Raw genomic sequence first — 22,032 nt, forward strand, 5'->3', positions numbered from 1 at the left:
ATTCGATGTACATTGGCAGGGGGAAAGGGAAGAACACACAGAGACTATTTCAACTTACTTTACATATACATACATATACATAAACACACGTCAGACTGCTACTGATTCAATAGATGGATTGACCTTGGTACAAAACTGTGCTTAAATCTATTTGTGCGAGAACGTGGAACCCTAAGGCGACGACCACTTGGAAGATATTCATACTCTGTATGAAGTGGATGATTAGGATCTTTCATTATTTTATCCGCCATCTTAATAACTTTATCTTTGTACACCACAGAGTTCTGAACAGGTTCATCATGGCTGTCATCAAGTAACCTTTTACAGATCTAAAGGTTGATTTAAAGTTAATCTTTCCTTTTTATTTTCAACAGCAACCAATCCTTTAGTTATAATTTTTTGCGTAACAAACGTTGGTTTAGCTACTAATTTTTTTATTTGTTTTTCTGTTGTACATAATTTTATATTACGATGCTTACGTACATTCATCATGGTTTGTCCAAATACAGAGTTATTCATTAGTTTGAAGAAATCTTTTTCGAAGGCATTTTTAGCTTTTTTTCTTTTTTCCGTGTTAAATAAGATGTATTGCGACATCCACTTTGATTGGTTAAACTCAATGGCTCTGTGGATTTTAGTGACATTTAAACCGAGTGATAAATATTGTTTTAAGTTTTGGAAATGAAGTACGTAATTTCTTTTTGGTTTCAAAGTTGTAGTTAATTTCTCTATATTTCCACATTTGATATTAAATAAGTCATGTATCTTTTTGTTATGTGGTGATAACATGTCTTCAGTAATACATAATCTCTCAGGTGCTAAAGGATAATCATTGTGGAGATCATGTAACTCGCTAGGATATTCAAGATCAACTTCAAGGATTAATCCATGGTCACTTTCATTGGTATAATTATCTAAGTATTTACAGTCAAGCTCATTTACATCAACCCATTTAAATCCATCCGTTGGTAAAGATTGAACCATTGCCCAACCATAGAGATTATTAGCATCTAAATACGTGATATATTTTGATTCCTGAGTCGGATCATAATCTTTCATGTATGGATTGTTTGCCTTTGCATGACCAGCGGATATATAAGAGATACCACCACGAAGACCTTTTTCTATAAAGAGATGCATATCTATATCCGTTAATAGTTCAAGATTAATTTTAGTCATTTTTAAACACGCATCCCAAGATAATCCTGGAGCACTGAAGTAATGACAGGGATCGAGATTATAGTATAGATTGCATGTCTTTCGAAAATTTTCAAATACATCCGTTAGTAATAATACATCAGTTTTAAGATATAGATCATGATAATCACCCATCGTTTGCATATTAAAATGCTTCCAAATATCTTGCGCATGCACATAATCTTCATCGGTAATACCAGTCTCATTTAGAATAGAATAGAATGTTTCTTTTAGTGGAAGATTAACGTCCTTAAATTTTTCGATGGAATCCATATAGTCATAAGGGTATACACCCTTCCGTGTTAGTAATTTTAAGCTATTTGGGGAATTCCTGTTCTGTGTATTTGAAATCACTTGTGTTACTGACGAGTTTTTCTAATGAAGCATTCAAGAAATTTAAACTATCTATGAAGATTAAATGAGTACCAACCATTATAGCCATGAACTTTTCCATAGAATGAGGAATAATATCGATCTTTTCATCAAAATTTTCAAGAGTTTGTACGATGAAATGACAGTCATACCCCTTTAAGTTGTGGAATATAACGGGGATTTTCTTCGTTACTTGAAAATTGATATGACAGGATTCATGCGCTGAACCACAGTAATATGGCAATGGTCACGGACTCGTATGTCATCTTTTGTATCATCTTCGTATGATTTTTCACAAATATGACATTGCGTCGCATTTTTAAAACAGTTTTCATCGTTTTTACTCATACACAAAGGTTTATTAAAATGTTGTTGTTTAATATTATTACAATAGTCGACTTCCGATAACATCATTTCCATAAATTTCTTAGATGCATCTGGTCCTCTATAAATGACACTTTTTTTACTGAATGTGTCATCGTAACAACTCGAAACTACATACTTCATGCTTTTGATAATGTTGCGTGAATACAGTATTATTGTTAGGATGGCTGGTATTCACTTTTTCAGTTATCGATTCGAAATCTGCGTAAATAACAAATGGTGCATTTAATTGTTTTGGGTAATTTTTAAATGATAACCATTTATATTCCTCAGTTGGCATTCGTATAGCTTGTGTCCCATTTATTTCAAAACAAATAGGAATGTGTTGATTTAAAATCTCTGCAGTTGTAAAATGCTGTAAACAATATCTACAGAAATGTTTTATTCCATTATAATTTGTTATACCATGCATGAATCGATTAAAGTCTTTAATCCAAACATAATGATTTTGACTATCACCAAGAGTTATTAGTAGTAAATCAAGATGATCTTCACAAGTTTGTTTACTAACATAAATTGGATATGATTGTTGTTTCACCTTATTTTGATTATAACCAAATACGGAAATAGATATATTATTTTGGTTTTCAATTTTTGGTATTTGTTTTGTAGTAACTGGGAATGTTATTCCTTTATAATCTACATCATCGATATGTTGATTGTATCTAGATGGCCTATATTTATGATTTTCAACTGGAAACTTATATGCTAAATGACACCATCTAAAACATTCATTCTCATTATTTTGTATGTTAACGAGACCTTTCATTGGATGTTGTAATTCTTTGGGTAATTTGATATATGAGTTACCTTGTAAAGGTTCGTATCTTACAATATTTACATAAAAATTAAGAAGTGTTTTTATGTGCCATCCAGATCCTTCACATGACCATTAACGATATGCTCAATTATTCTTTCGTAACTTACATTAATTTGTTCATCTATTTGATCAATATTTATAATTTGTAATGGACTACTATTAAAATAATCATCATTTGTTATTTCTATCTCCATATTTGTATCATATTTAACAAATTTTATTTTTAAGGTTAATATAGCTTTTATTCCACCCGTATCTTGTAAATTTTGTTCTAAGATTTCTTTTATTAAGTATTTATTTTCATTTAACTGTATATGAAGTTCATTTTCGGTAATAACAATTTCATACGACTTCACATATCCATTAAAAGCTCTCTCAAGTTCATGATATTTGGGTGGTATTAGAATGCCACCTAAATGTCAATAACCTCTGTTAATAAGAGTTTGATATGTATCATTACCTATTTTAACCATACGTTTAGTGATTGGATTCATTATGTATTGTTCAGTTAATGGTCGAGGAAGATTGGTAGGAACTGACCAATCTAAGATATTCTCAGGAATAGGTTGTAGTTTACCATTCCGTATAAGCTTATTGTATACACGCCCACCAACTTTTATCATTCGCTTAGTGCGTGGGTTCAAAATATTTGTCATGTTATATAATGAAAAATTTTGATTTATATCCATTAAAATATTTATTTGTTTAATTGTAAATTACAAGTTTACAAGTTTTTTTTCTATGTCTATATAACGCAAAATAGCTCCCTAATTCTAAACTACATTCACAAATATATCTCTTAGGTTGTTTAACGCAAGGTGTACTTCTGTTAAAATGTTTTTTTTAATGACATTCATATTTGTATGCAAATTTACATTTATCACAAGTCAACTCAGGAAAAATGCGTTCGCATGTTGGACATGCATCAATATATTGAATTTTATTTTTCTCAGAACATTTTCATGTGTTTTCATGTTTATTTAAATTATGCTGATGTTTAAAATGTCTATTACATATTTCGCATATATACTCAGGTGCTGAACGATTACAAGAATCACATTTAACTCGCATTGTATATTCATAAATACTTTGAATGTATATATATACCCTGTGTTGTTATTTGTTTAATTAAGAGTTATAACATAGTTATGAAATAGATATGATATAGTTATGACATAGTTATGACATAATTAGTAGTGTTCATGTTAGTTGTTAAACATTTAAAAAAAAACAAAAAAAAACCCAGTGCCCTGTTGTAACAGACTTTTTTTCTTTTCTATTTTTTGGTGTCAATCAAATCTCAATTTACTCACGTACAATTAGTACGGGTTTATTACTTTTTGTTAATTGTCAATACGGCGTATTCCGGTTATCGAACTTCCGGTTGTTTCGCAGGAAAGTATCGCGAGAGGGCGCACCATATCTGACAAAGTGAGGGCCAGAATTTTCGTCATGGCATCTAATAGTATGGCGATGTATGAAGCTGTCAACAAAATGGGCGTAAAAGAACTCCGTGCATTCATAAAAGAGTGGAAAATTACTACTTCTAAATCTACTAGATATCGCCAGAAATGCTGTCAACCTTGGTCTTGAAACACTAGAAAATGATAATTTTCTGAGAGAACGGAAGAGGAGACGAATAGTGGATGTCAAGCATCAAAAGATAGAACTAATCGACAGCGGAAACATTGAAAGTTGGACGGAGGACCTTCGAAATATACCCGATGTAGACATGATAAACATATTTCTTTACCTTACTGGTGTCTGTTGCTTGACAAAAGAACGATTAGAAAATTACAAATCTGACAACAGCTTCCAATCTGATTAAAATCCGATGTAGATGTTGGCTGATCGTTCATTGCTATTTTACCTTCGTTATTTTGCCTGAATTGACCTTCTTGGTACATGTTTACATTTTTTAGCTTGCCTGATCGCCTCCTCTACGATCAGGCTAAAAAATGTAAACATGTACCAAGAAGGTCAATTCAGGCAAAATAACGAAGGTAAAATAGCAATGAACGATTAGCCGACATCTACATCGGATTTTAATCAGATTGAACAGCTTCCAGCTACAGTCATTGCAATATTGAGAGTTCGGTCGACAATTACCAAGCCACATGTTTATATTGTAACTGATGTCGCCGCATACTTAGGCCTTTCTTGTTTATTAGAACAGTGGTGTAGCACCACGGGTGAAATCATAAAACTTTGTCCGGAAAAAAACATTTCATGTACTGGTTATAAGTTGGCATAAACATATTTGTATTGATATACTCATCTTTACTATCACACTTTGATTAGCTTGCTATTCTTCATTCAGGACCATCAGTGTATAAAAAAACCCATTGAAGTCGGCAACGAATCATAAATATTGTTATTATGATTGATGTACCACACCGCCCACCCCTTCAATGAATCGGCCTTCCATGTAACGTTTATGTGGTTCACTCATCATACCATGTCTTATACCGATCTGATTAAAATCCGATGTAGATGTCGGCTGATCGTTCATTGCTATTTTACCTTCGTTATTTTGCCTGAATTGACCTTCGTGGTACATGTTTACGTTTTTGTCCTGATCGGTAGAGGAGGCGATCAAACATGTACCACGAAGGTCAATTCAGGCACAATAACGAAAGTAAAATAGCAATGAACGATTAGCCGACATCTACATCGGATTTTAATCAGATTGGTTTTATACAAGCTGCAATAACTGTAGCGTATATTGTGATTTTGAGGGTTCTTTCCTCTGTTTTTGTACCTTTTTCCGTTCCGATGTTTGACTGGAAGCAATCGCTACAATTTCTCCAACGGTAACGCAAATGGACGAGGTCACACTGAAAACGTGAGTGAGATGTCAGTGTACTACCCGTTTCAAAATGTTGCTACTTTTGGGTTTTCCTCACGGTCGAATTGCAGAGCCAAACTTACGCGAAATATTAGGAGAACAAGAGGTTAATTTGCTATTTCGTTATTTGATGGGCGATAATGCAATATTATAGCGTAAAGTTACGGGGAATGACAGAAAATCTTTAGTCAGTGGTTACGATGCCTATAGACTCTATGCTCTACAATTCTGGCCCTCACTTCCAGTTCTAAAACAGCGCCCCTAGTGGCCAAACAATCATATCTTTTATCTTTTCGGGGCTTCTTCGATAACCGGAATACGGCGTATTTAAATTATTTATTGAGATCGAGACTTCTGTGTACACATAACAATTTTTATATTATGTGTACACAAAATTTTTTCTGTCTGTTACAACAGCGGCCAAGCACTAGGTTTTTGCTATGGTTTCTCGCTACGCCTGTCTTAGGTTGTTACCCACACGAGTACACTTACCCGTCGTCGGCTGACAGATTCTGAAACCATAGCGGGCGCTGCGCAAAGCGCCAATTTATATACATTTTTTTTTCTTTATATAGGTACTACCCAGAGTAAAATTATTTAGAGTTTTTTACTCTATCTACGGTTTGAGTGTTGGTTTGAGTGTTTTCAATAATGCATTTATTAATACTTTTATTAACAGTTAATGTTGATGAAAATATTGTACAAACATACAATCAATTATAGATTAATAATTATATAATTAAAACCATAAAATTTTAACTAAATTTTGTGTAATTCTCATTAATTTGTTTTTTTCTTGTTAACAGTAACCGAACAGCATCATGGGTATTTCTAAGAAAAAATGAGTGTACTATTAGTCAGAGTTAGATTATATCATCAGCGACCTTATTTTCAACATTTTCAACTCGCCGTAACTTTCACTAGAGTCCACCATTTTAGATACTGTAAACACCCAAACTTCTACTGACATCTCTTCGTTCATGTTAACAACACAAATTTTAGAATTACATTTAAGAATACCGATTTTCTGACAAATTTGGAACGCATACTTGGACCCAGAAGTAAAAAGTCACAGAAAGTTGAATCTCGAGTGCGTAAACACTACACAAATGAGTCACGGACCATAAACAGTTTTATTGTAAACAGTATATTGTAAGCTTAAGTAGCTTATTATAAACATATTAACCTTTGACTGGACATCCTTGAAGCTGTCACGGCTTATTGAATTACCAGTGTATTCATACAATATAACGAAGCATGACAAAATAACAATGTATTCACAATAGTAAACGATTGACTGCACTGCAATGAATAATATACTTCAAATAGCTTTCTACGATTGCTTTCTATGATTACACACTAACGCTTAATTTGCCTTATAACGGATTTAAAATGGGACATGTCGTTTTAAACTGGTTTAAATCGGTTTTAAAATTAATTTTAGTACAAATATAACGCCTAATTTGCCTTAAAACGAATGAAAAAATGGGGTATGTCGCTTTAAGTGGCCCAAAATTCCTATTTATTATACTACTTGTATCTGCTTGATTTACAGCCAGCTTTTCACTTTCATTGTCTATTTGTTTAGTCATACCTTTAGTCATATTGTTCCTACCATTGTCATTATCATGATAGTTGATAATAGTTGGTTTACTAATTTTGTTAAGATGGCCATGATGGACACGTACAATGTACTACTATTCCACCATATCGTACAAAAACTACAGCCCCTTCTTGTCCTATCACTGTTGCCGATCCTCTCCATTCAGGACTGTCATGGCGCTTGTAATATACTCTGTCACCTGTCAAACATTCACCTGGTGTTCGATGGGTCTGTTTTCTGAGTGCTCTTCTTATTCTTTCTGCACATTCAGCCTCTGTGAATGCTTTCCTAGCAGCATACATGGAATTAATATGGTTACTAACCACTTGACTTGTTGTACCCTCCAAGGCTGGTGTCTACCAAGACAGATGGCACATTAGGATTTCTTCCATACACCAGCTGGTACGCGCTGTAACCATGAATGTTACATAAACTGTTCTTTGCAATTAAAGCCCAGTTGAGTGTTGTCTCCCAGTCACAGTTTCTGTCTGCTTTAACTTTCCTCATAATTTCTGTGAGTGTCTGATTATGTCTCTCCAAAAGGCCACTGCTCCATGGACTAAATGCTGCCATTGTCTTTGAATCTATGTTGAAGTCTTCACACATATCACAGACTTCTTCATTGTTGAATTCTCCTCCGTTGTCACTATATAATCTCTTAGGAGTGCCATGGATACTTATCCGCTTCTTAATGAAGTTTTTGACAAATACTGATGATTGCTTACTTGTCATTATAGCTCCTGCACTAAATCGACTGAATTCACCAATGATGTGTAGATACCATACATTTCTCTCTAACGCATGAAGATCCACTGCTACAGTTTCATTAAAGTCACTTGCTAGTGGGAGCCCTGCTGCAGGCTTTGGTGATGGTTTCTTATATTTCTGACATATATCACAATCATTGACTACTTGTATCAAGGTCTTAATTACCTCAGTGTCCGTTGTTCTTGCACTCAACAACAGTTTCTTAAGTTGGTCAGATGATGCATGTCCAAATTGACAATGCAGTTTGGTCAATATCTTCTTTTGACCTTCTTTGCTTGTCTCTTCAGAGATGATTAGTATTTCATTCTCTTCATCATGTACATCATTTTGAGTCTCATTGTTACTTCTGTCCTGGATATTTACACAGTAGTGTCCATTGGATGTGAAGTTCAAATCAACAGGTTGGTTGAACATCTCTGCCCTGTCATTAGCCAGATCTAACACTGTCCCTTCTCGTTTTAGTGAGGTTTTACTTAGCAATAAGTGAAGGTCCAAGTCCACCACTTCTGTGTCAATGTTGCAGGAAGTGTCACCTATTTTTGCTGGCAGATTCACATTCACTATGGACTTCACCTGAGCACAATCTCCAAATCTAAATCCTTCATCACTCGGTGTTGTACGAACCTAGGACTTTTGTTTACTATCTAAATTATAAACATAGTTATCAAACCATTTTCTACCACATACTGTACAAGTACAGGCAGTATCTATCACAGCACATCCTAATGCTTCAGCCATCAAAACTTCATTATCTGCTGACTCTTCTTTTGCAAATAAAGTCAGATTACATTGTTCATCCTAAGAACGACATATATCATAATTACCATCATCTTCTTCTCTCATTTTGACATCAGCCGTTTGTTGATGTGGATAGTCTTTAGCCCAGTGGAAAACAGATTGACACACCATACATCTACTATGCCTACCAAATCTATCAATTGGATTTGTCCCGCTTGATTTGTTGCCAGTACTATTATTACTTAGTGGTGACCAACCTTGGTTACTTCGTCTCCTATTTGAACCATTTCCGGCATTGTATCACTCCGTTATATAAGCCGTTTCCTGTTTGATGGACATACCAAATGTTGACTTACCACCAGTGATGTCTCCCATTACTGCATGGCTTTCACTGAAAATCCACTTCCGTGCTGACTTCATTGAATCAAACTTTAAGTCTGGTGCTGCACTCAAAGCAAGTTAACGGTCTTTTTGGGATAAGCCAACCCAAAAGTCTCTAAACAGCAAGCTCATTTTTCCATGTCTCGTAGACCGTGTCCGGGCCCAAGGCCAGTTGGTTTTTGTAACTGTTAGATGCCATTGCTCTGCTACCAATGTAAGCTTGCAATAAAGCTCAATGAACTACTAAAGTTCAGACCAATTGTTACGTCGTGACTGTCCTGTGCACATGAACAACAGGAAGGTGCATGCCCCCATTCGCACATGTGTAGATGTCCATATCATAAATGATTAATGTGACTATGACAACAAAATAGACTTTCACATGACATTTCTGTTCTAGAAAAAGAAATCTACTAGAACTTAAGGTCTTACATCTGGATTCCAGTGTCTAAGGTTGAAATTTTGTACATCAGGACAGAAACATGTCATGTATCTACATTTTGTACGTACATGAGTCCAGTGTCTAAGGTAGTAACTTTATAGTTATACATCATGACAGAGACATGTCATGTATCTATGTACATGAGTCCAGTGTCTAAGGTTGTAATTTTGTACATCATGACAGAGACATGTCATGTATCTATGTACATGAGTCCAGTGTCTAAGGTTGTAATTTTGTACATCATGACAGAGACATGTCATGTATCTATGTACATGAGTCCAGTGTCTAAGGTTGTAATTTTGTACATCATGACAGAAACATGTTATGTACATAATTCTAGTGTCCATAAGGTATTAAACTTTGTACATCATGACAGAGAAACATGTCTTGTATGTACATGATTCCAGTGTCTAAGGTAGTAACTACATCATGACAGAAATATATCACATGATTCCAGTGTCATCATGATAGAAAGTTAAACTTGTCACATTTTCATATGTGTGCAAGGTTGTAATTAAAGGTTTGTGCATCTTAATAAAAACATGTTACAAGATGTTATTGTTTTGGTATGAATTTGTTTGGTTGTTGCTCATAAGTGATGACATTTGTAAGTTCATGTGAATGAAATGCAAATACTCTGTATTTCAGCACAATTTTTTGTGGCTAATTGTTTTTGGATGTGGCTAAAAATGCCCTTTTTAGCCACAGTGGCTAATGCTTTTGAAAACCTACCACTAGCACAGCACACCCTAACAGATACCTTGTATACCCTACCAAATATCTCACACACCATACCAATTACCTTGTATACCTTACCAAATATCTCACACGCCCTAGCAAATACCTCATTTACCCTATCAAATATCCTGTACACCCTGCCAAATATCCCATATACAACCTGCACAATATCCAACAAACCCTGTCAATATCTCACACACCTTGCCAAGTATCTCACATGCCCTACCAGTGTTAGCAGTGAGGCAAAATCATGCATATTATACGCAATGGAAATTACTTATACGCATATTTGATTGAACGATCTGTATCCTGTACGCAACCAATTTTGTTACATTTGCCATGCCCCGGCCCCTCGACTGACGATACGGCATCATACTGAGTGAGAGTCAGTTGTTTTTATTTTGATACATAATAACATGTACCCTGGCACTGTCAAAATCAATGTAAACAAGCCATTGAGAATGACATAGTCCCCGCTATGATTGGCTTTTAAGGAATTAGCACTACTCTGATCACGCAACAACACTTGTGAACCTAAATCAAACAGACTTAGATATGTTGTGTCTGCTTGTCGGACATGGAACATGCCTACAACAATAAAGGATTGGTCGGGTATGGGGGATCATATCAATATGAAAATGGATATGCAAATGTATGTCATAGAACACTGTCCTAATACCAACTCTGAATGAGATCTGTTCAAGCATGTCTGAGTTGGCTTTGGACATGGAAAATTCACAAACAAAATGGCTGCCAGGCAGCCATATTGGATCGTATCATGACGAAAATGGATATGCACATGTATGTCATAGAACACTGTCCTAATACCAACTTCGAATGAGATCTGTTCAAGCATGTCTGAGTTATGGCTTTGGACATGGAAAATTTGCAAACAAAATGGCTGCCAGGCAGCCATATTGGATCGTATCACAATGAAAATGGATATGCACATGTATGTCATAGAACACTGTCCTAATACCAACTTTGAATGAGATCTGTTTAAGCATGTCTGAGTTATGGCTTTGGACATGGGAAATTTGCAAACAAAATGGCTGCCAGGCAGCCATATTGGATCGTATCACAATGAAAATGGATATGCACATGTATGTCATAGAACACTGTCCTAATACTAACTTTGAATGAGATCTGTTCAAGCATGTCTAAGTTATGGCTTTGGACATGAAAATTCACAAACAAAATGGCTGCCAGGTGGCCATATTGGATCGTATCATGACAACAATGAATATGCACATATATGCCATAGAACACTGTCCTAATACCAACTCTGAATGAGATCTGTGTGAGCATGTCTGAGTTATGGCTTTAGACAGGGAAAATTCGCAAACAAAATGGCTGCTAGGCGGCCATATTGGATCGTATCATAAAACAAATTGACGTGCATATGTATGCCATAGCATGTTGCCCCTGTACCAAGTTTGAAAAAAATCGGTACAGGCATCTCCAAGAACGGCTGCGGACGGACAGACGGACGGACGGACGGACGCACGGACGGACAGACGGAACCCAATCCATAAGTCCCCGTTCCGGACTTCGTCCGCGGGGACTAAAAAGACGCAACACTACTGATTGGCCGAGAAAGGGGCGTTGACTAATGACGTCAGATGACTGCTACATTTCAAATTCAGAAGCACGTCCCTATCACTAAACCCGGAACCATGGATCGCGAAAAGTTCATGACAGCTTCCTGGTGAGTATACTTGTACGATTTCCAATACAACTGCATTTTTACCGTGTCAAACTGTGAATCTGTGTATACTGAAATTTATTTCATTTTGGTGGCCCATAAAGTAGTGATGCTTCCTGGGGGATTTGAAGGGCTTTCGTTACATAGGCGTAGCTTCGATCAGCCAATCGGCAACGATCTGATTATTCAAAATAGCTAGACGTACAGAGGAGTTTATCCAGGGTCGTGAATCGATGTCCCCTTGTCTCTTCCCCTTACATGTAGGAATATATTATCAAAAGGTTGTTATATTTAGTCTGTAGACCTGGAAAACAACAATCTATGAAATATTACACGCCCCTATGGTGTCAGTGAACAACACAAGCCTTTCAACGTTTCATATTTCATCTTGTTTTTGTACCGTAAACACGAGACAGTGTGTGTTTACATGCAAACAATCCATCGATCTGAGTCAGCTTCAAGTTCGCCCTGAAAAGGGCCGATGTGAAAAATATTCCCTGTACCTCCTGATCTTCGTTGAGCTAAATGACGGAGGAAAGACATGTTGACTGTTTGAAAGCTGTAGAATGAATGACTAGTTTGAAAAAAGTAGGCGTGAATGTGAATCGCACAGGAAAGAACCTATTTGTGTTTCATGAATTTTTTTGCATAATGGATAAATATCTGAAGACTACGCCGAAATGATCGTAGTTTGGGTTCATGAATAACAGACAATAGGTGTTTATTTTTCATTGTCTACAACCTAAAGGTTCGTGAATATGCGTAGAGACTATATGAATATTCACAGTAGTACATAGTAACTATTAGTAATAATTACAATGTTTTTGATTTTGATTTTGCCCCTAAAAAAACATTGATTTTACATATGACAAAACTAAATTTCCACAACTGCCACATCAATTAACACTATCTCCATTATTCAGGGTATGTTCTCTAGGTACCATAAACCCGGAAGTAAATTGGCGATGCATCAAAATTAGGTCGATACACAAATTTCAATGGCCTTTGAGTACAACATATGCAATGAAAAAAAATCACCACAAAAACTGCTTACCAAATATCCAAATATCTTACACATCTAGCCAAATATCCCACACACCCTGCCAAATATTCCTCACACCCTACCAAATATCTCACACAGCCAAGCAGCTATCTTACAAACCCTACATACTTCACAAAACATAAGAATCAAAGCTGCTACGTTAACTCACCATCACCCGACTTTGATAAATGCTCTGGTAATCCATGTTCTAGACCCATGCCAGGTATAAGAGGGGCATTCACCGATTCATCATCTGAAAGTACACAGAACAGTAATGTGGAGACATATAAGACTTTGATTTACTACAGTAAATGTAATACAGCAGAATGCTGCTATGTCCCTTTGATTAAAGCCATCACTGTAGAATCGAGATCAAAATGTCAATCTGAACCTGAATCTGATTCTGATCATTTCTACAAGACTTGACAATCACCATGTTATGTTCCAGACACTGACAATATATTCCCTCAGACTCTCTAGGGGCAGAAGCCAAATGAGTCTGGGTAACTGAGACTACTCTACATGACTTGTATGTAAAATATATTCTGACAGAAATACCTACTGTCAGAACAGTCACAATATATTTCTCATTTATGAACTTTACCCTAGGCTAATCCTACCCTTTGACTGTCAGATTGACAACTTGTCACACTTCGATGCATCAACTGGCATGCCTGATGTCAACAGGGTTAAAATATACATCTTGAACTCTTGAACTTTGACCTGTGCTAATGTTTACCTTTGACCTCAGAATGACAACTCACCATACTCTAAAGCATCTTCTGAAGTCCCTGCTGGCAGGATATTCAAATTGTACTTGTCTCTCATTTTATCACCAGGTCTGTTTCTTGTCCAAAATTTCCTACAATACAAATAGTAGTCAAAATGAACAATGGAAGAATATTAATCAATTCAAAGGAGAATCATGTATTTGCAACTGTAAAGTGAAATTATTTTCACTTACAAATTTTGTCAAATCACAGCACTTAGTACATAGGTAAATCATGTCAATCAAGCCTTTCCCCTCCCCCCTCTGTCTGTCTGTCTGTCTGTCTGTCTGTCTGTCTGTCTGTCTGTCTGTCTGTCTGTCTGTCTGTCTGTCTGTCTGTCTGTCTGTCTGTCTGTCTGTCTGTCTGTCTCTCTCTCTCTCTCTCTCTCTCTCTCTCTCTCTCTCTCTCTCTCTCTCTCTCTCTCTCTCTCTCTCTCTCTCTCTCTCTCTCTCTCTCTCTCTCTCTCTCTCTCTCTCTCTCTCTCTCTCTTGATCTTGATCTTTCAATCTTGATCTCTTTCTTGAGGTGATGTCTTAGAACTATTTGACAGGCATTGTAAGCATTATTTTGTCATGGCTGATCAAACACTCATGATTACAATGAACACAAAAAGTAAGATGTGTTTGTGACCTGCACAACCGATTTATTACAATGGCTGCATCACTTTGTTCAAAGAAAAGTATCTGATGAGAGGAAACTTGGAATAAACAGGTAATTTAAACAAACAACTTAAAATATGAAGCAAGATAAAGGTAAATGACATACGTGGTATGGTCATTAGATCCTGAACACAGTATATGTCCTAAAGGATGCCAGGCTAAGCTCCATACCATTCCTTCATGTGCCTGCTCCATACCTCCAACTTCTTTATCATTTCTGTACAGAGAGATATTCAAATATGCAAAATTCCAGTTATCAAAAGGTAAAAGATGGGCACAGCTTGGTCACTTGCAGTGCTATTCCAAAGTAGATCTTAAAATTTGACAAGAAATGTGGGCAACAATTGTTCAGTACTGTATTTCAAAACTATATTTCAGTATTCATGGCTAGTTTAAGGATGAGATGCAGGTTCGTTGGCTCACTTTTCCTTCATAATATTTCACAATAAAGACAAGATAAATACACTCTGTGTTTCATGTATTATGTTGAGCCTATATTTGAAGTTGTGGTTTCTGTGGTGATTCTTTACATTTTCAAGCATATTACTGACTGTTACCCAAAAACTGCAGTTTTTGTCAATTATCACTTAAAATTATTTCACTTTAACAAACAGTCTAGTCATTTTTCAACAGTAAATGAAACTTGAGTACATAAACTAAAAAAGGTTACCTGTATTAGCTTAGTTTTTCTCTCAATGTCTTGTGATAATCATCGAAAGTTGTCTTTTTGTATTTTTTTCATAAATTTACATCTTTCACACGTGACTACATGATATCTCTCCATTCCCTCAAAATTTTCACTATCCAGAGGAACTTTTTTAGGTATAGTGTCTCCGAGAATTGTCTACAAATTTGAGACACCTGGGACGGTCCAACGCTAAGCTTAATAGTTTTGAACTTCATAACATGTACTAAATAAAGAGCTGAGAAAATGGCAAATTTGCATAATTAGACCCTTTCTGCGCTATAAAACCTCTCAAATTCGACTAACACTTCAACAGCTGTTTCCTGTGACTTGCAATTCCTTTATTTAACCTTGCCGTTTGGTTGTGTATAGCTCCTTTCCTACAGACATGGAGAAAATGTGGTATTTTGGGAGGGCCACAGAACGTGATGAAAGGAGATACAACACAGTCAACAGATCGAAAAGTGTTTGTTTCCCGCAAAAAGGTGTCACTGCATTAATTAGTCATCAATGGGGTGGAGACTTTAGATAGTCTTTTAACTAGTATGCATAATTAATTAGTATCCCCATATGGCTATGGGCTCAGACTCAGGATCAGACCTGACTCGAATATGGGCTAAGTTTTTATTTGAAGCCATATTCCTGGTAATGTATTAGGCATTGCTACGCAGTTGTTGTTGGTGTTTCGTTGAAGACACACAATATAAAAGCGAACCTTTTCCCTGAAATTAAATTACCACATCACTTGGTGTCTCAAAAGTTCACGAAGGGATCAAGCCGTGATAAGCCAATCATTAGAGTGTGGATGCCACAATTTATATGACCTTCACCCTAATAATATAATATAGTATGTAGGACATTGTCAAAATCCACCAATGCAAAAGTTCGAAGCTAGTCTAAGACCACGTTGTGTGATACAGAAATATAAAACCCCAAAATCACCGATGCAATGTCACACATCTGACATGAACTCTCAAGTCTCGAAGATAGCATGGTTCATTTTCGATGCTCCAACTATTATGATTAAATCGTTTTATTAATGTAAACATCAAAATTTTTGAATGCTAAAACAATTAGCCTGCAATACTGTTAGATATTCGAGATTTGTATGTTTTTTACAGAGGAGGCCGGAAGGGTCTCACGTGATACCCATGTGACCGTTTCGCAAGAGAGCATACGCTGATGACCTCGGTGAGTATCTCATGCTTTTATCCGTTTTATTACCATTTGCGTCATTAGTCTTTCGTTCAGACGATCACTATTTTTTTAAATGACCATTACGAGTGTAATGCAACATGGTAATCATTTTTTCAGTTTTTATAGTGTGTCTAAAACGAACACAAACTTTGGTACTCGACAAGTCAATGTTATTGATATCTCAGTTTCCAGGTTTTTCACCTCGGTCGTTTTAACACAAAATTATGTTTCTAAGTAACAGTATGCTTTTGTCACTTTTCCATTAATTATTGTCATGAATTTCGTGGTTCTGCAGCGATCTCCCGAATACCCCGCTTTATTAATGTGTATAAATACTTTTTGTTGATTTTGGATGTTTTGCGACCCATTGTGGTACGTATGTGCGTACGTATATGTACTTGCATATAACACGCGAAGTGGCTTGGCTGTTGATGGCTGTTCTAGTACACTTGCTGGCCAGGTGTGCTTATTGACACTCTTATGTCGTGCAGTGATCGTTACCCGTAACACTAATTTTCAGCATTTTATCTTGTATCCTTAGAATTTTGCTCTTTTCACTCTTATCAAGTCATTTTTCTGTTTATTTTCAGATTCGTCGCTATCGCTAGTCGATTTGCTGTGCCACATCTGGACTTTCTTCTGTTCTTCATGTTACATTTTGTTTCGTATTAAACCATCTCTGTGTTGACTTCTATAAATTTGTCTTGCGTGAGAAAAAGACCTGAATGTATTTAAACGTAAACCCCTTTCCTACCCCCTGATGACTTACAAACTAATTGTTAAAAAAATTAATGTACAACAACGTCATGTATTACAAGTATGATAGACAATTGAGACCTCCAAGGCCTATTTTATGTCTAAGCTTTAATATGTTCAGAAAACACTCATATTACGGATCCATGTAGTGAATATTTTCTTCTTCACATGACTTTCATGCCAGTCACTCAAAATATCAAAGGGTATATGTCAGTATCTACAAATCTCGCCATTCCAGCTCAAAATTGTATATATTACATCTACCTTGCTAGTTATATAATATTTCGCAATGCTTACATGATCAAAATACCTCATCAGAGTCATACGTTACCACAATTTACGTAGCCTGAGAGCACATTTTGCTACACATGCCAGACAAGTGAGCAAAACCATGTAGGATTAAAATACGCGAAACTGAGACTCGCACAATTTATGGCAATAGAAAACTTTATAATAAAAATACCGCCATGTTGCTATCTTTACGATATATGCTACCATTTGGCTGTTGCTATGGCTGGGTCTTGTTGCTAGGCATATTTAGATACATTTTTTGAATGTTTATTCAATTGTCTATTAATCCCCATTGTTATCTTTGCAATATATGTGATCATTTGGCTGTTGCTATGGGCGTGGTCTTGTTGCTAGGCACACTTGCATACATTTTTTGAATGTTTATTCATTTGTTTTCTATTCCTGTTATCTTTGCAATATATGTGATTATTTGGCTGTTGCTATGGGCGTGGTCTTGTTGCTAGGCATATTTACATACATTTTTTGAATGTTTATTCAATTGTCTATTAATCCCCTTTGTTATCTTTGCAGTACATGTGATCATTTGGCTGTTGCTATGGGCGTGGTCTTGTTGCTAGGCACATTTGCATACATTTTTTGAATGTTTATTCATGTCTTTCTATTCCTGTTGTTATCTTTGCAATATACATGATTATTTGGCAGTTGCTATGGGCGTGGTCTTGTTGCTAGGCAAATTTACATATATTTTTTGAATGTTTATTCAATTGTCTATTAATCCCTGTTATCTTTGTGAAATACACGACCGTTTGGCTGTTGCTATGGGCGTGGTCATGGTTGCTATGGTATTTGCATACATTTTTTGAATGTTTACTCATTTGCCTACCAGATGATGTTGTTATTTGACCAAAATATACTGCCATTTGGTTGTTGCTAAGGGCGTGGTCATGGTCGCTAGGGCCAATTTTCTCCAAATATTTTGAAGAATAACACAGAAACATCTCACCAAGTTTCAGACTCTGTGACCACGTACTTTTTGAGATATAAGTTTTTGACCAAAAATGAACATTTTTACACCTAATTTGCTTATCACTCATGGAATCATGGTATGCTTAATATTTCTTCGTCCATACATCCCTAGATACATTCCCATTAAATTTCAGCCCAATCTGCTCAGTAGTTTTGGAATTATAGATTTTTAACCAAAAAGACACATTTTTAGCCCTAATTTGCATATCACTGATGGAATCATCCCGTCATGAACAAATCTTACTTTACACCCCCTTAAGAATGTTCCCACCAAATTTCGCACCAATCTGCCCAGTAGTTTCTGAGTTTAAGTTTTTTGACCAAAAATCACATTTTTTTGACCCAAATCACACACCTGTGATGCGATCATTTTGATTTGAACAATTTCCCAACTAGACACCCAAGGTAATGGACCCACCAAATATCGTGGCAATCGGTTCAGCGGTTTTTGACTTTAAGTTGTTTACACACACACACACACACACACACACAGACAGACAGACAGGCAGACAGACAGACGCCGGGCGATCCCTACAGCACTACTGAACCTCAGTTCAGTTGTGCTAAAAAGGCCGAAGTCTTGTTGTTGTTGTTGTTGTTGTTGTTGTATTTAGTTATTTATTTATTCATTTATTTATTCATTTATTTATTTATTATGTTTGAGTAAATGTTTGTATTTTGGAAGGTAGACATCTAACGTTTTAGTTAGGCAGACTGAGTAAAGTCGAAGCGCTGCACTCAGGACACTGCACTCAAAAATACGACCTGCTTACGCGAGTTGCCTTTATTCTGGTGTCACTATTACACACGATTGCAGGGTGATATCGAATTTGGCAAGTTTCATTTAACTTGAAAATATCTCAACATGTGCGAAAACAGACCCTTTCGTGTAGGGTCAATGGTGAAAATGGGTGTGAACGTTGATTTTAATTACTGTAGTAGTTGAGCAAGTTGTGAGAAGCTCGCCTGTCATGTCACATCACTTGTCAATGGAGGTCACCTTCGACTCTGGGTCGGATCACCTGCTTTCTACTGAAAATCTTGAACAGACCTTGTCTATTTCTAACAAGTCATTGAGAATGACATAGTCCCCGCTATAATTGGGTTTTAAGGAATTATCACTACTCTGATCACGCAACAACATTTGTGAACCTAAAGCAAACAGACTTAGATATGTTGTGTGTGCTTGTTGGACATGGAATATGTCTCCAACAATAAAGGATTGGTTGGGTATGGGGGATCATATCACAATGAAAATGGAGTCTGAGTTATGGCTTTGGACATGGAAAATTCACAAACAAAATGGCTGCCAGCTAGGCAGCCATATTGGATCGTATCACGACGAAAATGGATATGCACATGTATGTCATAGAACACTGTCCAAATACCAACTTTGAATGAGATCTGTTTAAGTATGTCTGAGTTATGGCTTTGGACATGGAAAATTCACAAACAAAATGGCTGCCAGGCAGCCATATTGGATCGTATCACGACGAAAATGGATATGCACATGTATGTCATAGAACACTGTCCTAATACCAACTTTGAATGAGATCTGTTCAAGCATGTCTGAGTTATGGCTTTGGACATGAAAATTTGCAAACAAAATGGCTGCTAGGCGGCAATATTGGATCGTATCATAAAACAAATTGACGTGCATATGTATGCCATAGTATGTTGCCCCTGTACCAAGTTTGAAAAAAATCGGTCCAGGCATCTCCAAGAAACGGCTGCGGAGGGAGAAATATCAGTCGAGATTTTTGCTTTTAAAGTATCCAAAATCATGGATTGTTGTGAAAGTTATGGCGAGTTGAAAATGCCCCAAAATACGGATGGTGAGCACTGAGCCAGCCACCATTGTAAATGTACCACACATCGAAGTGTACACAATGGCGGCTCACTGCGTAATGAGCTCTCACAGTTGTTTTTACCCATCATGCTCTGCACCCCTTCCAGCCTCCTCTGGTTTTTTACATGCATGATACTTGAAAACCATCATAATACATCATCGTCGAGTACAAGGCTGTAGGCTGTACTGTAACGTTTTAGCTGATGCACTGGTCAAAATCCAGGGTCAAAGTCAACGTGCATAAGTCCGGCTTGAAATTGGCAATTTACATGCAAAGAGGTATTTTTTGCTTTTTATTGGTTATAACCAAATTTACCGAGTTTGATTGCTTTTGTACAACAACCCAGCTAAGAGATCATGTCACGTCAGTCATTGCACAGAGACCTACTAGCTATTTGCATATGTAAAGACACTCTTCTGTAATCAACATATCTGTCAATCTTCTTTACATATGCAAATCCTTGTACATAAACATTCAGGAATGAAACCATATAAAACATACATAGCGTTAGAGTTCATGTCATTTTTTTCATTTCAAATTTATTAATGGAAAAAATAAATGATTTTCAAAAAATCTTTTAACCAAATGATGGCACATACCATGAAGCTTCATAATGAGCAACAAGCGACCTATCGGTCAGAATAGCTCCGCTGTTTTTTTTTTTAATTTAATTTTTTATTTTGGTGACATGTAGAAGTGGTTCAGGTCTTCACTATGCAGTTTTGTTTTAGCGATGCAATAAAGTGGTTAGTGGTTTCATATGATGTCTCACTATAAAACACATTTTACACAGAAGTTGGTAATGTATTGTACTTTTATACCATAGTCACCATTTTATAACAAAAATCTACTGTTATGAAAAATTGCACAAAATCTCAGAAAAAAATGACTGGGAAATGCACACAAGAAAAAGAAAAAAAGAGGATTTTGAGGTTGGCTATAAATAATTCCAGTGTCTTACAGCTGTAACCCTGGAAAATTTTAATGATGAATGAAATAAACTAGGGATCTAAAATAATTTTGAGGCAATTTGAATTTCAATTTTCTAACAAATTTACAAAGTCAACAACATTCAACTTGTACTAGTTGTGGTAGATATATATAGGGAAGAAATGTATTAATCGCCATCTTAGTTTCCGTACGGCGACAATCTCAAGTACCCGGAAGAGAGTCATTCTCAGCCATACGTTACAGTGGTAACAATCGTTCATGTTCGGTTACCTTTCACAAAGAAAACACAACGAAATGGTTGAAATGATCTTTTTTTTTTAATTTCTTTTCATCACAACAACAAAATCTGCGTGATTGATCAAAAGTGTTGTAAACTAAACCAGAAAGAATTATCGGACTGGCTAAACTTCCCGATGAACTGGAGTAAGGTCCTACTACTTCCAAGTAAGCCTCGATAGTACTATAGTACGTGAGAAAATCGTCTCAAACTAGCGATACAACTTTCAAAATATAACTTGACATGTCTTCATTTGTTAGAGTTATACAATTCAAGACGGGTTTTCACTCGAAAACAACAATTCTGTGAATAATGACACTCTGAACGCAGCGATTTCTCGGACGATGTTACCACTGTACACGTATGGCTGACAACGACTTGCTTCCGGGTTAGTCCCTCGTGCATACGGGTGGATTGTCGGCGATTAATACATACATCGTCTGATATTTTAATTCACAGTGTTTCTTGTGACCGGCGCCTGTCAGCAGACTCTGCCATTTTTTTCATCATTCCATTGTATTTAAACCTTGTACTTGACATTTCGCAATATTTATAATTCTCAACAAAATAC

At 36.2% G+C, this 22,032-nt stretch overlaps 1 protein-coding gene across 3 annotated transcripts in view; it reads right to left on the reverse strand.

The window, feature by feature from the left end:
• Positions 1-22,032, reverse strand: part of LOC144451462 (uncharacterized) — a 120,852-nt gene that overhangs the window by 14,718 nt on the left and 84,102 nt on the right. For all 3 annotated transcript variants that reach the window (XM_078142303.1, XM_078142302.1, XM_078142301.1), the window contains exons 10-12: positions 14,574-14,684; positions 13,803-13,900; positions 13,208-13,291 (exon numbers count right to left, since the gene is read on the reverse strand). In XM_078142303.1, the coding sequence (XP_077998429.1) occupies positions 13,208-13,291; positions 13,803-13,900; positions 14,574-14,684 (293 nt within the window). The remainder of the gene's footprint in view (positions 1-13,207; positions 13,292-13,802; positions 13,901-14,573; positions 14,685-22,032) is intronic.

Source organism: Glandiceps talaboti, chromosome 21 (assembly GCF_964340395.1).
Source record: "Glandiceps talaboti chromosome 21, keGlaTala1.1, whole genome shotgun sequence".
NCBI lineage: Eukaryota > Metazoa > Hemichordata > Enteropneusta > Spengelidae > Glandiceps > Glandiceps talaboti.